The following is a 14,149-nucleotide window of genomic DNA, read 5'->3' as shown; positions in this document are numbered from 1 at the left end:
AAGTTTTTGAAACCTTGTGTTAAGAATCTTGTTGCAATTGTTTAAAAGTTTGAATGACCGTAATAAACGGACCTTTCTCTTATTGAATTTTATTTTTTGGACCTTTAATATTTGTATTTGAGTAACCCTGGTTTAGATGGATTTAGGAACCCCCCCTCGATTGTATTGTCTCTAACAGTTCAAAAGAGGCTTCAATCACCAAAATCGACCATTGGGTTCAAGAGATATGGCAAATACACCCAAATGACCCCAGAATTGTTTTTTTTCTAAACCTTTCACTTGTTTTGCATCAATCTTGATATGGGGTACTTATTATATGTTATAGTTTGGATTCCTAGAGCTTTTTGTCTACTATCCCATCATTCAAGGGTGGTTTTCACTATTCTTTTGGACGGAAACTATAATTATTATTTTTTTACAATGTTAAATCTGAATTTACCATAACCTGTTAAACCGTACGGGGGCTGAGGCAGTGGCATAGCCACCATAGGCAGTTTACTCATTGGCCCGCTCTGAGAAAGCTCGAGAAAGTGTAATTTGTATTTTTAAATTTTTTATTATTATACTTTCTTTTTATTTACCCTTTGAGAATATCCAAGCATTCAAAGTGAAATTTAAATGAACAAATATCGAGTAGAATTAATGTTGTATGTGTTTTATCTTATGAACGGAACTCACTTCCCGTAAAGGCTGGTTGTTGGTTCCGGCGCGCGTAACGTGAGAGAGCTGCCTGCAAATGATGCTCTCATCTAGCAGCGATGCAGGGCCAGGCTCTCAGACTCCGGAGAGTATACTGTTACGGCCGTTTGCTCCACGGCGCTAGCAGTGCTCCCTCCCGCTCCCGGTCGTCAGCATGAAGCAGGTGTAGGCCTACCCGCTGATCTATCTGCACTTGATGAACCACCTTCGCAGCCTTTGAAATAGTATACTGACTCAGGTCTGTATCAAGCCTCATTAAGACCCACCAAGATCAGATTTATCAATCAGCCTGCAAGCCTACATTATGTTGTGATAAGTGGTAATTTCACATATAAATGTATAACTGTTAGTGCACACATTAAGTTCAAATATGCAAATCAGGCCATGTGTTTTGTTATGTATTAGCTAGGTATAATCATCACTGACAGATGGAAAGATAACAATAACAAGGAATTCATATTAATATTACCAAGTTACACAGAAATAGATACAACATATGAGAACAAAGACCACACAGATAAACGCATAAACCTTAAGATAGAAACGAAAACATGTTCACAACAGTGTGAAAAAGAATAAATGTGTTTCTAGTTCTCAACGTATGTGAGTATCCTCGTCATTCGGATTGTGTCGCTGTATCGATGCATAACGAAAGTTAACCAAGCCAACAGACACATTTTATCTGGATAAGTGCTGCAAAGTGCAGAATACCGTTTTGGTAAGGGATACATGTGTGTAGTTTTTCATATTAAACATGATCGCTGGTAGATAGCCACAGAAGTCGTAACACAGTTTACCCTGAGCGGATCACAGCTCCACAGCTGCAGATTTCTCCACGCTGTTTTCAGACTGTGAGTAAACGTGTGCTTCACTTTCTGTCTGAAGGTGTACATGGGTCTCAGATGGAGTTGGTATCACATTAAGAATGATGTACAGTAGGGATGCTCCGATCGATCGGTCACCGATCGAGATCGGCCGATACTCACTCTTTACCGATCGATCGGTGCTCTCTAAAAATGCCGATTGCGAGAGCCGATCGCATGACGTAAAATACATGACACTTTTCTCTGTGCGCGGCAAAACAAGCTCTCCAAAATGGCTTCACCGGTCTGGCAGTATTTTAAGGTGTCCAAAAAAGACAGTAATGCATAGCAGAATGCAACGTGTGTGAAGCAGAAATCCTGCAGCTCCACCTGCCGGACCGGTGAGCGGAGAAACACACAAGAGTTAGACCTAACACACTTAGCTATTTGATCTACCTCTGGAACTAGCTAGACTAGTTATACATATATTTATTCTTCACTGTCGGGTCACTCATTACTGGATCAGAGAGCTGCATGAGATACTGACAGGCTGTCAGGAGAGAGAGAGAGGGAGAGAGAGAGGGAGAGGGAGAGAGAGAGGGAGAGAGAGAGAGAGAGAGAGAGAGAGAGAGAGAGAGAGAGAGAGGGAGAGAGAGCGCTTGCGCTCATTTCTCCCGTGTTATTATAACTTGAATAATGTACATCATTTGAATGTAATAATTATGTTGGTTGTTGTTTGTGGAAGCTCCAGTGAATGAGCATTAACTGAGTTTTAAACATCACTTTAAATGGAAGATTTAAAGTGATGTTTAAATCTTCCATTTAGGCCCCGCCCATTCGATCGGATCGTCGATCGGTATCGGCCGATACTGATTCCGGCGATCGGCCCCAAAATTGGCAATCGGAGCATCCCTAATGTACAGTAATACATCTGGCAAAAATAACTGGTTTAAATGATTTATTCAAGCTTGCAATGTTTTGAACAGTCACCTCATTTCATTTTTTGTAGTCCTCGCTGTACGCGTCCGGATATCGGCATCGCAACCACAACCTCACACACTGGTACTGAATGTGCATCAAAGTGTTCCTATGGAGCCAAATATAACAAAAGATGAATGTAAACAACAGAAGATGCGATCGAAATGTGTATTTCCTGGTTATTCGACATTGGCTCCTCAAGCCCCTGATACATCTGCCTACCGTTTATAGAATGTCACCAGTTGTCATGCCACACGTTGTTCGGTAACAACGGCAGTTAGCTATCATAAGATTTATATAGTGCTTTTCCCAGTGCTCAGAGACGAAGTATTATACTTATAATACTATGCTTATACTGAAGAAGTGGTACACTTTTGGACCTTCTTTTAATTTAGCTTGCCTCAGTGTAGAAGGAGAATTATGACCACTCTGAACCTATGCCGGCCTCAGTGTAAAAAGTGAATTACAACTGTTTAAACTCTATTTTACTTACCAATGTGAATTTTTCCTTTTAAGGCTATGACACTGGTTATACCATTCCATATGTGGGATTGTTACCTCTAACACAGACTCATACAACAACGAATTATGAGGCATTCAAGGTTACTGTCAGGGACTGGTGGAAGGAGTTCTGCTTTCAGGGAGGGGGGCCACCAACAGATAAAGAATACCCAGACCCGAACCCTTTACTCGGAACTCCAGACTCTTGCCAAGTGCATGTACTCTCTGATGCTGAGTAATTTTCTGCAAAAAGCTTGTTTGGTTTGTTTGTTCGTAATAAACACTCCAAGACAACTCATTGTGTAGATTTACTCTGTAGCATAATTTCAACCACACAGGAGTTCTCTAAAGGGTTGACCAATCACAGCAGAGTAGAGAAGCTACAGGAGCCACAGGAGCTCTTTGTCCTCACAAACAACAGAGCAACAATACTTTCGCAATGCAAACTGTGGCTTGTCCACTTTGAGCAACCGTCTGCTACACACCTCAGCCCTCCCCTCACCTGGTAATGAATTGACTGTGTTTGTACATAGTGCATTACATATTTGTATTGATTTGTGTCTCCTCCAGGAGAACCACACAAGTTTGATGCTTCCTTCAGAGGTCCAGTCCGCAGAAGGTAAATCAGTCATCTTGCTTTGCATCAAAGCAACAGAGATACCTTAGCGTATGTAATGTCTAAACTGAATTATTGCATTATTTATGTTTTCACTACTATTCCCCGGATAATCCATGCTCAAGCTCTCCTTCCTGCCCTTTAGTGTTTCCCATTTTCAGAGTCATTTAACCCTTCAAATACAGGGTCCCAATGTAATGTATGATATGCAAGCTCTTAAAATGTCTGGATTTCACATACCTTAGCTGGGCTGCCCTCGCAGGTGGGTGGTTATATTATTTAAAAAAATGTACTGTATGTCTTTCTTTTAGAGGATGATGCAAAATGAAGCATTTACATAACAAAATAACTTATGACCAGCTGTAAATCTTGAATTTCCTGATACAAAAGGTGCCGGTGTTTCAGTGCACCATGACATCACAGTTGCTCGTGGTTACATATTACACTCCAGCTTTGCTACTGTAAACAACTGCATCATAATAGCAATTTCTGCTTTGTCACTGTAAGAAAATCTGGAGTTATTTCATCTTAAACTCCTTCTTTCAATAAAGAGGAATACATTCTCTCTCCCTCCTCTTCATTACAACACTTTCTCTTTCTGTCTTTGTCCAGCCTGTAGCGGTGCCAGAGGCAGAAAATACTCAAATAATAAAAATGCTTTATTTACAGTACGGCACCCATAGTGTATGTATTATTGAAATGTTATCTTAACAATCACTTCCCTAAAAACAACAATATAAGCCTCAGGATAATTTTGAACTCAAATTGTATCTTAAAACAAAAAAGTCTATCAGAATATTGCGGAATAATAAATATGACTCTTTTATGAATATTGTATATTTTGTATTATTGTTTGTCTTTTCAGAAGCTGCACTGATATCTTATGTTGTTTGATCTTCATCATTGCCATACTCTCATATGTGGTCCTGGGAATAGTGGGTGAGTCTACTGTATACACACACACACACACACACACACACACACACACACACACACACACACACACACACACACACACACACACACACACACACACACACACACACACACACACACACACACACACACACACACACACACACACACACACACACACACTGCCCTGCGTGTAGGAAAACGCCTCTTTTGATTTGGCGTTCTCTAGTGGGGGGCCGCCAGGGGGGTCACGCAAAGTTTGAGGGAAAGGGTCATTTTTTTCTTTTTTTAAAGTTACATTTTTTTTTTTAGATGTTATTAATAACTGCATATCTATCAATCTATGTGTCCTTTGATGCCAATCTTTTAATATTTGCATTTATTAATATTTTATTTTATTGTTTTAAAATCACACGACCGCCCTTCAAGCCAATCAGAATCGAGCTGCTGCTATAGAGAGTGAAACTGAGTACCTTATCAGCTTTTGGAGCAAGTGAATATTTCACTCTGCAGCTGGATGAGAGCACGGATCTAGCAAATATTGTTGTTTATATATATGAATATAAATATGTTTATTGTTAATATTACTGTTGAATATTATATATAAATAGCTTTCAAAAATGCTAAAAATATATGTTAATTGTTCATAATACTGTTCAAAATTATATAATATTATAAAGACAGAAATCACTTTAAAAATGCTTTAAAAATATGTTTACTGTTGATATTGCTGTTTAATATTGTGTTAAGAATGTTTATAACAGAAGACACAATCAATGTAATGAATGACAAACAAAAGATAAATACAAAATGTTTTTTGAAGAATAACTGATTATTAATTATTAATACAAATATATATTAAGACAATGTATTAAGCTGTATGATTAATTTGTCATATTTTCCATCATAATGTACTCATCATTTAAAAAAGAAAAACGGCAACAGGGGGGTCCCCGCCAGAGGATAATGCTATATGGGGGTCCTTGGCATGGCAAAGTTTGGGAACCCCTGCTCGAGTGGATACAATCTTTATTGTTTCCTCTTCATCTTTCAAAATCTTAGTGACACACACAAAGAAACTGTGTGCCTTTCATTACATGTGGCTTTTATTAACCTGCACTAATCTATTGTCTAATAAATCTTGCCTCCAGTTTTTTAACATCATGCAATCTCATAGATCGCCAGGTGTTTAAATATTTAGTTTTTCTTCAGCACTTTGTACACTTCTCATCCATTGGATGGGCATTGTGGATAACAAAGCAGGCTTGTTAACAGCATAGACTGTTTCTATAAAGGTTAACAGTGTAACAGTGTAACAGTGTTAACAGTTTGACAGAGTCCTGGAGCTCTAGCTGAGTCTCCTCCAGCGGGCAGAGCTTGTGCTTCAGCTGAGGATGAGGAGGAGGATGAGATCATCTGTAGGCGGTCCTCAAATCCCATTTACCAGTATGATATCACTGTGTGGTTAGATCACTCACATCCCCACGCTGCTTTCATCTCTTTCTATCTTTGATGTACCACTACTGCAGTGCCCGTAAAAGGCGTACCGGTTCTGAGCGGGCTGCATGCCTGGCCTGTGCCATCATTTTCTCTACAAATGCCTATTCAAACACCTTCTCACTGTGCAGGGACAGAGTTTAGTCATACACACAATTTGTGGTTGCTTACGGTCTGAAACAAAACTCTCAGTAAGGAGGAAACAACTCCTGGTGGGCAAACCTTTGGGAACGGTTAGAACTCCCCTAGCACTCCCAGTAAAGGGATCTAAAGCGGCTTCAGATGTATTCTCATAACTCAATATACTCCACAAAAACGTATTAAAAAGCCCCCAAAGCAAAACTACTCTCTGTGTAGTTCTAACTCAGAGAAAAACATTGTACACCAGGGGGGAGGGAAGCCTTTTCCATTGCTTGCCCCTCCCTCCTAAAACAAATTCGTGGCTGCACCAATCTCTCCATGTTTAAATCACAAATCAACACTCACCTCTTCAGAACTGCTTTTAATCTGAAATAAATGTGTTTTGTGTATTTTAAGTATATTGAAATGATTCAGGTAACGTTGCAAATTTAGATTTTACAATTTTACAAATTGTAACAGTTCAAATATAATGCATCATTATTATATCCACTATCCAGCATTATCCTCTTTCACTCAAATTTGAATACAGGGTGGTGCAGCATTTGTATTATTAATAGGGCCGGGACTTTAACGCGTTAATTAAGATTAATTAATTACACAAAAATTAACGCGTTAAAAAAATTTACGCATTTTAATCGAACTTATTTTTGCACCGCGGAACGTTTCTCACTGGATGAGTTTCAGGGGTACCGATTATACTGGGGCACCAACTAACGTTCATGACTTCAGACAACAACAAACCACAGTGAACAATAGTCAAACATGAACGAAGAAGCTGATGAGACCACTTTGCTTGGCCCCGTGGATGGGACATTTTGTTTTAAAAAACGGACGGATGGAAGCGTCAATAAGAGCACGGTTGTTTGGAAATTATGCAAAAAGGAATTCGCATATCACCGCAGCACATCAAGCCTCAAGTATCACCTCAATGCAAAACATATAGCAGCTAGCGTGGAAGCTAGCGTGGACGTTAGCCCGACTCGGACTACAAGGACCCACACCCAATTCGCGTTGATCAAACAGTGGCCTATGCAACAGAGAGAGTTTATTTTTCATCAGGATATTGGAAGAATAGGAGGGATTGAGGTCAATCACTGGCACTTTTTTATTTTATTTTAAATGGTACAATTTATGTTGAACTATTTATTACGTTGTTGGTGCAACTGGCACTTTATGTTGAACTGTTTATCGTTTTGGCCAAGGTTATTGAGAGACTTGGACTGAAATTGATTAGATTTTTTAAATCAACTGTTGGTAAATCAACAAAGTCTGTTATGGCCTCTGAAGCAACAGAGAGATGTTTTCTAATAGTCAGGGTTTCCAATGTTCTGAATGTACTTGAAAGTATTGTGTTTTACTTAAAAAACAAAGTGTTATAGTTTACAGAAGGTCTACCTACCTATAGGCTACCTGAATCTCTGAAATGTACTATATTCCTAAATATGCTATTGCTACACTTTATGGCAAATATTGCACTTTTCTGTTGGTCTTGGTTAAGTACCACCTTGAAAAAAATAAACAATGCTTTGTTGCTTAAGCTTATGTATTCGGTCATTATTCAATGGTATACTAAAATCCATGTGAAAAAAATTGCTTCTCACTGTTCTCAGGTCAAATATTTATATGTGATTAAAAATGCGATTAATTTCGATTAATTAATTACAAAGCCTCTAATTAATTAGATTAATTTTTTTTAATCGAGTCCCGGCCCTAATTATTAATATTATAGGTTTCAGTTCTACTACATCCAGCTTCCATGTAACATTAGTCTGTGTGTGTGTATTATTTGTGGCTGGTGCCATCATCCTATGATATGTACTCACTACTGGACGCACACACACTACCTGTACTTTCTACACACACATTCATACATATTCACAAACAAAGAATCACTCCACTCCAGCTCTGCAGCTACCAAAAACGGATGACATCACTTCATGATGACATCACTTCATGATGACATCACCCCCCTCTCTCTCTGTCTGTACCTTGTACTAAGCCCCCATCTCTTTTTTTGTTTCATCCGTGCTTCAATTTCATCTGTGCCACACACACACAAACACACACATATCTGCCTTTTCTTTGCTCTTTCCATTTGTCAGTGCCGAGGGTTAGGGCTAGAATGTGTTAAGGACGAAAAGGATCACTAGTATGGAAAAGTCACATCAACGGTTCGGATATCAAGGCCACGGTCGTGTGTGTGTGTGTGTGTATGTGTGAGTGAGTGTGTGTGTGTGTGTATTTGATACAAGTAATATTACTATGCGGAATATAGTACACAGATGCAGGTTATACTATCATCTCCACTCGGCAATTGCAACTCAAATTGTGTGTGTCTTTTGCAATATGTTACTACTTAAAACATTACCGCCTGTCCAAAATCTGGGAGCTAAACTGCATTAACTGGTGTTTCATTTGAGTTATTAGATGCAATTATGTCATGCAACACAATATCTAATAAACATACTAGCATACCGAAATGTAACGATTATATTAATGAATTCTTTGTAACCCAAGTGCAGAACAAAAACTTAGTACAGTAAATCACAGTAATGACTATATGTATTATAGTCTGTCTCAGCAATTGCAATGTTTTAGCACCTAGTGATGATGAATGGTTGAACACTAGCAAAACTATGCAATAAACTCTTAGGTGTCTCTCTCTCTCTCTCTCTCTCTCTGTCTGTCTGTCTTCTGTCTGTCTGCCTGTCTCTCTCTGTCGGCCTCTCTGTCTGCCTGTCCCTCTGTCTTTCTGTCTGTCTGTCTGTATGTATGTATGTCTGTCTGTCTGTCTCTCTGTCTGTCTGTCTGTCTGTCTGTCTGTCTTCTGTCTGTCTGTCTGCCTGCCTGTCTGTCTGCCCGTCTGTCTGTCTATCTTCTGTCTGTATGTCTGTCTGTCTGCCTGTCTCTCTCTCTCTCTGTCTGTCTGTCTTCTGTCCGTCTGTCTGTCTGCCTGCCTGTCTGCCTGCCTGTCTCTCTGTCTTTCTGTCTACGTGTCTGTCTGTCTGTCTCTCTTCTGTCTGTCTGTCTGTCTCTCTCTCTCTGTCTGCCTGTCTGTCTGCCTGTCCCTCTGTCTGTCTGTCTGTCTGTCTGTATGTATGTATGTATGTATGTCTGTCTGTCTGTCTGTCTGTCTGTCTGTCTGTCTGTCTCTCTGTCTGTCTGTCTGTCTGTCTGTCTGTCTGTCTGTCTCTCTGTCTGTCTGCCTGTCTGCCTGTCTTTCTCTCTGTCTGTCTGTCTGCGTGTCTGTCTGTCTGTCTCTCTTCTGTCTGTCTGTCTCTCTCTCTCTGTCTGCCTGTCTGTCTGCCTGTCCCTCTGTCTGTCTGTCTGTCTGTCTGTCTGTCTGTCTCTCTGTCTGTCTGCCTGTCTGCCTGTCTCTCTCTCTGTCTGTCTGTCTGTCTGTCTGTCTGTCTGTATGTCTGTCTGTCTGTCTGTCTGTCTGTCTGTCTGTCTGTCTGTCTGTCTGTCTGTCTGTCTGTCTGTCTGTCTGCCTGTCTGTCTTTCTGTTGGTCTGCCTGCCTGTCTGTCTCTCTGTCTGCCTTTCTGTCTGCCTGTCTGTCTGTCTGTCTGTCTGTCTGTCTGTCTGTCTGTCTGTCTGTCTGTCAGCCTGGTTATATGGGATCCCAGGAAGGTGCTCCACCCGACAAACAGCTATGGCCAGTTCTGTGGTCAGAAGGGCTCTCCCAATGAGTAAGTGTGTTTCATCCCTACTGCTTAGCTAACTATTTACCTACCAACTCAACTAACTCACAAAATAACTAGATTGTATTTATATAGCTTTTCTAGTCTCTCAACCTCTCAAAGCCCTTTAGTAACACAAGTCAGTGTTCACCCTTCACGTAACCATCAGGAGAGGTGAACATTCAAACAGATGTATTGACTAACTCATTACCTCACTACATAACCACCAAACTGCCTAACTTAATACCTTAGTCATTTTGTGTGCATGTAATCAAAACAAAAGAGTTACATGATTTGTAAAATTTGAATGTGACGGCGAGAAATCACTTTTCAAATAAATGTCCGGGACACATAAAAGTAGCTTTAGACAGCCCGGAGTAACAAACCATCTAGAATATTGATTCTGAGATTCCAATATATTGTAAACATGAACACTGTATTGCAGGAAGAAACCCATCCTTTTCTACTTCAACATCTTGAAATGTGCCAACCCATCTCTACTCATCAATCTGCAGTGCCCCACAACTCAGGTACACATTCACAACTCCGGATGCTTATCTGCAGATTGATCATGACAAGGATATGCTGAATGTGTCCCACTGCACGTTAGCAGAAAGGGCCACAAATTGCCTAATGCTCATTAAGTGAGACAAATTATCCCTCGATGCATGTGGTCCAAATGTCTATAACAGATGTTAATAAAATCGTACTGTTTGTTTCTTTTTCTTCCAGATGTGTGTGTGTGTGTCAAAGTGCCCTGACAGGTTTGCCACATACACTGAGATGCAGATGCAACACACACTCAGCAAGAGCTACTGGGAATATTACAGAGACTTCTGTAAGCCTGGCTTTAATAGCCCTTACAAGGTACACACGTTTATTTGTTCCATACACATTAGCTAGAAGGGACTAAGTCACAACAACATGTCGTCTAAAGCAGGGGTTCCCAACCTTTATTGTGCCAAGGACGGGCAGATACATTAAAAAAAATGTGCGGACCGGTTGTCAATTTTAACTGATTTGAATATTTACTCACCAGCAGGTGGCAACGGAGGCTAATTGTATTTAACAGCCTGAAGAAATACCAATATGCGTCGAAAACCTATTAACAACGTTTAAAACCAAGATACAATTAAAACAAAAAACTAGGACCGCTTTACAAATATGAATATAATATATAATATCATATAGCCTAATATAGGTGGCAACAGTGGCTAATTGTATGTAACAGCCTGAAGAAATAATAGAACAATATGCATCCAAAACATATTAACAAAGTTTAAAACCAGGATACAATTAAAACAAATTAGGACCACTGTACACATATTGATATAACTGAAATTCCAGGGAGACCCCTGGGCTTGTTTGCCAGCAATAATAACGTCATACCGGGGGGTTCGTTCCGGTGCACTCTGACAGCATTTAACACTACATCGAGATTAAGATTAAACTAACTTATTTTGGGAACACCCACATACCTATGGAGTTGGCCAGATGTGTGTAAATTAATGTTCATGGTCATTTGAAAACAAATGCCGTTGTTGGACACACACAAACACACCGAACATACACACACACACAGCGGAGCTGAGCAGAGCACATACACACACACACATCATGCGCCTTTGTGACCGGACATTTCCTTCATACAACGAGTAATAGGGGGAATAATCGGGCCGTTCGATGTGTGTAGGTGTAGAGGTGTGTGTGGTTGAAACATTGTTACGGTTCAACCACACACACCTCTACACACGCCTACACACGCCTCTACACACACGCCTGCAGTGGGGAACACAGTGAAGGCGGTGTGTACGCACTGGTGCTGCACTTCTCAGAGGCTGCCTCCTGATGCTGCAGCCATTTCATCAAGTGAAGGAGGCTTTACAAATTAAAAACATAGCTCTACACCCCTGGCCGCAATGTCCTTAAAATGAAGTCTGAGTTCGAAATATATCTCAAATAATGTATGCACTGCCATTCCCCCGCAAACATAATAGTCTGCGATTAAACGGTTGTCTCCTGTGTGCTCCACTTCCTATTGGCGCACCACCTGTAACTTTATCTGCGCACAAGTGGCTGAGACCTTATAGTAACCAATTTTTTTTTATTTTTTGTATGTTTTGGATGAAATAATATGACTGGTATAAAATTAAATTAAAATTAAAAAATGCATTGAATTTTTTTTGATAAAATATTTGTATATATTTATAATTCTGCAAACATTACGATACACTCACAGCTATTTTGCGGCCCGACAGTAACACCTCCTCGGCCCGGTACCGGTCCGCGGACCGGGGGTTGGGGGCCCCTGGTCTAAAGGTCTAATTTCAGGAGGTATTGGGTGTTAAGCATAAAGGGAAGGGCTGAGGAAGGATGAGGGATGTTGTCGTTCATGCTGGTCTGGAGGATGAAGTGAAGACCAGACAGAGGGAGACTCGGGGGGGGGGGGGGGGGGCAATCTGAATACAAGCCCCCATATGGTAGGACAAAACTATAAAAACAGATAAAGGGAGACTGTAAGAGAGGATTAAGGGGTGTAGTGATGGAGGGATGAAAGAAAGTAGGGAGGAAGGGTTGAAGGGAAGTCGAAAGTGATGGATTAAGGGTCGAAGGAATGTAGGTAGGGTGGGATGAAAGGGTGTTGGTTGGGAGAAATGGATGTACAGTAAGGAGGGAGGGATGAATGAATAAATGGATGTAGGAAGGGAGTGATAAAGGGTCAAAGGCATGTAGAAAGGGTTGAATGAATGCACGAAGGGATGTAGAGATTTTGAGACAAAGGGATCAAGGAATGTAGGGAGGAAAGGATTACGGGTTCATGGGATCAAGAGAGAAGATATTAAGGATTCAAGAAGTGTAGGGAAGGAGGGATGAAACGGTTGAGGAAATTAGGGATGGATGACAGGATGTAGGAGGGATGGACATTGAAGGGATGCAGGGATGTGGGTAAAGGGGAAAGTAGAAAGGGGCAATGGATACATGGAATGAAAGGGAGGGTGGGTTGTGAAATTGGATAAAACTTAGGCTTGATGTGTTGACCAGTATAAGTAGCTCAACAGGTGATCAGACGGGGGGTGGAGGCGTGGCCCTGCTGATGAAGTTGACTCATAAACTTCATCCATGGAACACACTGAGCAGGAACATGTTACGTGCCTTGATAAGAGCAGCATAAGAGTCATACAGAGTCCAAACGTTGATGACTGAATAAATGAATACATCTCAAGGTGTAGCCAAGGACTGAATACATCTGTGAATTCGGCTGGAAATTGGTCCATACCGACAAAACATTATTTTGTAGCACAAAGCATCAGAACTGTCTCTCTGTGTCCTACAGCCGGTCTCTCAGGTGCTACGAGACGAGGACTGCCCCTCCATGCTCGTTCCTAGTAGACCATGTAAGAAAGAAATACCTACCGAACATTTAATCTGTTTATATTAAAACTAGATCATAGAAGTCTAAATGGACATATTGAGATGTTTTCTTTAAAATACCTTTGTCAGCTCCAACTTACAGTACCAGTCAAAAGTTTGGACACACCTTCAAATTCGAAGTTTTTTGTTTATTTAAATGTGTTCTACATTGTAGATTTATAATAGAGACATCAAAACTATAAAGGAACAGATATGGAATTATCTAGTAAACAAAAAAGTGTTAAAAATCCAGAATTATATTTAGGGTATATTTTTGGCTACTGCAGAATGCTGTGGCTAGCCATGCTGGTTAAGGGTGCCTTGAATTCTGAATAAGTCACCACTAAAGCCCCCCCACCATCACACCTCCTCCTCCATGCTTCACGGTGAGACCACTCATGCAGAAACCCATCCGCTCACCTTCTCTGTGTCTCACAAAGACACGGCGGTTGGAACCAAAAATCTCAACTTTGGACACATTAGACCAAAGTACAGATTTCCACTGTCTGATGTCCAATCCTTGTATTTATTGGCCCAAACAATTATCTTCTTCTTGTTGTTCATTCCTCAGTAGTGGATATTTGCAGAAATTGGACCATGAAGGCCTGATTCACTTAGTCTCCTCTGAACAGTGCATGCCGAGCTTTGTCTGCTCCTTGAGCTCTGTGATCATTTATGTGGGCTCTAATCTGAGGTGCTTTCATTTGCGGTTTCTGAGGCTGGTAACCCTGATGTATTTATCCTTTGCAGCAAAGGGGTCTCTTGGTCTTCCTTTCCCGGGGGGTCTTCATGAGAGCCAGTTTCATCATAGCGTTCGATGGTTTTTGCGACTGCACTTGAGGATACATTCAAAGTTCTTGACATTTTCCGGATCGACTGGCCTTCCTTTCTTAAAGTGATGATTGAT

The 14,149-nt window shown here is 40.7% G+C and overlaps 1 protein-coding gene across 1 annotated transcript in view; it reads left to right on the top strand.

Annotated features, from left to right (window-relative positions):
- The window catches only part of LOC307019867 (choline transporter-like protein 5-A), a 79,086-nt gene that overhangs the window by 25,348 nt on the left and 39,589 nt on the right, over positions 1–14,149 (top strand). The window contains 7 exon segments of the mRNA XM_079650968.1: positions 3,552–3,600; positions 4,463–4,536; positions 9,757–9,765; positions 9,768–9,840; positions 10,277–10,361; positions 10,564–10,698; positions 13,166–13,226. Coding sequence (XP_079507094.1) covers positions 3,552–3,600; positions 4,463–4,536; positions 9,757–9,765; positions 9,768–9,840; positions 10,277–10,361; positions 10,564–10,698; positions 13,166–13,226 — 486 coding nt within the window.

Source organism: Notothenia rossii (assembly GCF_949606895.1).
Source record: "Notothenia rossii genome assembly, chromosome: 9".
Classification (NCBI taxonomy): domain Eukaryota; kingdom Metazoa; phylum Chordata; class Actinopteri; order Perciformes; family Nototheniidae; genus Notothenia; species Notothenia rossii.
This window is presented reverse-complemented; position numbering and strand designations above follow the sequence as displayed.